At 66.4% G+C, this 2,577-nt stretch overlaps 1 protein-coding gene across 1 annotated transcript; it reads right to left on the bottom strand.

The window, feature by feature from the left end:
- Positions 1-726: 726 nt before the first annotated feature.
- SOX18 (SRY-box transcription factor 18) lies at positions 727-2,577 on the bottom strand. Its single transcript, XM_052651137.1, has 2 exons — positions 2,123-2,577; positions 727-1,973 (listed from the first exon to the last, which is right to left on the bottom strand). Exons 1-2 carry the CDS (start codon positions 2,478-2,480, stop codon positions 1,162-1,164), a joined length of 1,170 nt encoding a protein of 389 aa, XP_052507097.1. The 5' UTR covers positions 2,481-2,577; the 3' UTR covers positions 727-1,161.

The following is a 2,577-nucleotide window of genomic DNA, read 5'->3' as shown; positions in this document are numbered from 1 at the left end:
CACATGACCCCTTCTCTTGGAAGACCTCTTGGAAGACCTGTGTGGCCCTGAGAAGAGTGTGGGTGTGTGGAGGACTGGTGTTGGGACCCTGTTCCAGGAAAGAATTGCCCAAGATGATTTTGCAAACTTTCCCTGAACTCATGGGCTCCCCAGTGCTGGGGGACCAAGGAGGCTGTATGGAAAGGGCATCTGGTCCTGCAGGGATGGGGCACAGGGCTAGAGTGATGGATTCCAATGTGGGAAGCTTGAGATGGGATGCCTGAGCCCCGTGCTCTGGTCATTGGCCATGTGTCACTGGAGAGCCTGCACAGCTCACCCTGGGGGGCCGCAGGGATTGGTCATGGTGCTACCGTCTCTTGGGACACCGGGTTGAGTGAGAATGATGGACTGGGGTCCAGGATATCAGGTCTGCAGACAGGCGTCAACCCCACCAGCCTCCTTCAGAAAAGAGGTGCTGTCTTGGGCAGTCACTGGACTTGAAGAAAGTTTTAAGGATGAGATGAGGATGGTGAAACCTGGGTGAGAGTGTGAGGGGATTTCTGGGTGTAGTCTGACCCTTATTAGGCCTGAGTTAAAATAGAGAGTGGCAGGGAACGGGAGCTGGGAGGATGAGGAGTGCCCACACCTCCTGCCTCCCACCAGCTGCCTGGGGTAGTGTCCTGGAGGGATGGACCCCCCAACCCCCCCAACCCCGCTGCAACAACCACAGACACTAGAGTTCGGAGGAAAGGTGAGGTGCTTTATTGTGGCCTCGCCTGGTCCAGGGGGACCCAGCTCCTGGCTCCTCCTTTACAGCAAACAAATGTTATTTAAAAAGCCCTTGCTACATTGGTGCTTTGCATCACTGAAACCCCTTGGGAGAAAAAGTTTAATTAAAACTTAAATATATTGTTTTATGAATATAAAAAAGGCAAAGTAAAAAATACAGCCTAGTTCTAGAAAATACACTGCAAGAAAAGGATTAAGCTTAGCCCCAGCAGGGTCAGCCCACACGTCCTAGGCCTGGGCTTCCCGGCCAAGCCCCAGTACGTGGGGACCCTCCCGTTGGGGTGCCCTCGACCAGGCCAAGGCCCAGCGTCGCGGGTTCCTGCGGGGCTGTGACAGGTAGCGGCAACTCCGCCTGCGAGAGAGACAGAGCCATCGCACAGTGCCCCGGGCGACCTATCCAGAGATGCAGGCGCTGTAGTAGACAGCAGAGCTGGCATCGGACAGCGCGGCGATCAGGCTGCTCTCCTCGGGGCAGGACATGGTGCGTGGGGCCAGCTTGGCCAGCGCCACGTGGTACGGGAGCCCGGCGGCGTCGGGGCGAGTCCGGCTGCAGTTGAGGTACTGGTCGAACTCGGTCAGGTCCACGTCGGCCCACAGGTCGGCGGCGGGTCCCAGCGGCTCGGCGCTCTCCAGGGGAGGGGCTTCGGGTGGCGGCGACAGAGGGCCGGGATAGGGGCCTGGGCCGGGCGCGCCCGGGGCGCTGTAGTAGAGGCCGCAAAGCTGCGCGGCGGGGCCGGGCGCGGTCCTAAGCGCCTCGGTCGGCGGCGCCCCGAAACAGCCGCCTGGGTTCCTGGGCAGCTCGGCTGGGCCGTAGGGCGCACGGAAGGCCCGCAGAGAGCAGTCCTCGGGCGCCGCGGGCGGAGGGAAGAAGGCGGCCTCGCCGGGTTCCAGGCCGTCCAGCGGTGAGCGCTCCGGTGTGGGCAGCCCCAGACCGTCGAACTCGGCGCCCAACGGCGGCAGCTCGCGGAAGATCCGGGCCGGGCCCGTAGCCGCGGGAAAGGGCTCGGGAGGCGGCGGCGGCGGCGGCGGCGCCAAGCCTGGGAGGAGGAGGCCGGACTCCAGCCGCCGGGCCTTGCGCGCCTGCTTTTTGCGGCGCGGCCGGTACTTGTAGTTGGGGTGGTCGCGCAGGTGCTGCACGCGCAGCCGCTCCGCCTCCTCCACGAAGGGCCGCTTCTCCGCCGGGCTCAGCTCCTTCCACGCCTTGCCTGCGGACCGCGGGCGCGGGTCAGCTGGGTGCCGTCGGGAGAGCTGGCAGGCTGACAGCCGAGCCCAGCGCGCGCCCCAGCGTGAGGTGCCCCGGGACCCCGCCCGCCCCCACATCCCCAGCTCCCGCCCCTGCCTCGCGGCCACTCACCCAGCATCTTGCTTAGCACCGCGTTGTGCAGGTCTGGGTTCTGCTGCGCCAGCCGCTTGCGCTCGTCCTTCGCCCACACCATGAAGGCATTCATGGGCCGCCGGATGCGCGACTCATCGGTCCCCTGGCGCTCCCCACGGCCGGCCGGGCTGAGACCATAGCGCCCCGGCTCGGGGCTACGAGGCGGGCTGCGCGGCGGACTAGGCGGCGAGGCAGGCGCGGCGGGCGCGGTGGGAACGGCGGGGACGGCGGGGAGGCCGCGCGGCTCAGCGGCGGCCCCGGGGCCCGGGGCCCATGCACAGTCGCGGCGGGCGGGCGGGTCGTCCTGTGCGCCGTAGCCGAGCGGCGATCTCTGCATTCCAGCTGGGCGCGGCCTGGGCGGAACGGAGCGCGGGGAGCGCGGAGGGTGGGCGGCGGGCACGTCGGGGTCGGACGCGCTGCGCGGGCGGGCAGGC

The sequence above is a fragment of the Budorcas taxicolor genome, chromosome 13 (genome assembly GCF_023091745.1).
Source record: "Budorcas taxicolor isolate Tak-1 chromosome 13, Takin1.1, whole genome shotgun sequence".
Classification (NCBI taxonomy): Eukaryota; Metazoa; Chordata; class Mammalia; order Artiodactyla; family Bovidae; genus Budorcas; species Budorcas taxicolor.
This window is presented reverse-complemented; position numbering and strand designations above follow the sequence as displayed.

Bases quoted from the DNA above. Each gene is read 5' to 3' on its own strand.
- SOX18 (XM_052651137.1), bottom strand. From the start codon at position 2,480: ATGCAGAGATCGCCGCTCGGCTACGGCGCACAGGACGACCCGCCCGCC. The intron at 1,974-2,122 runs GTGAGTGGCCGC...CGCGGTCCGCAG, and splicing joins GGTGCTAAGCAAGATGCTGG to GCAAGGCGTGGAAGGAGCTG.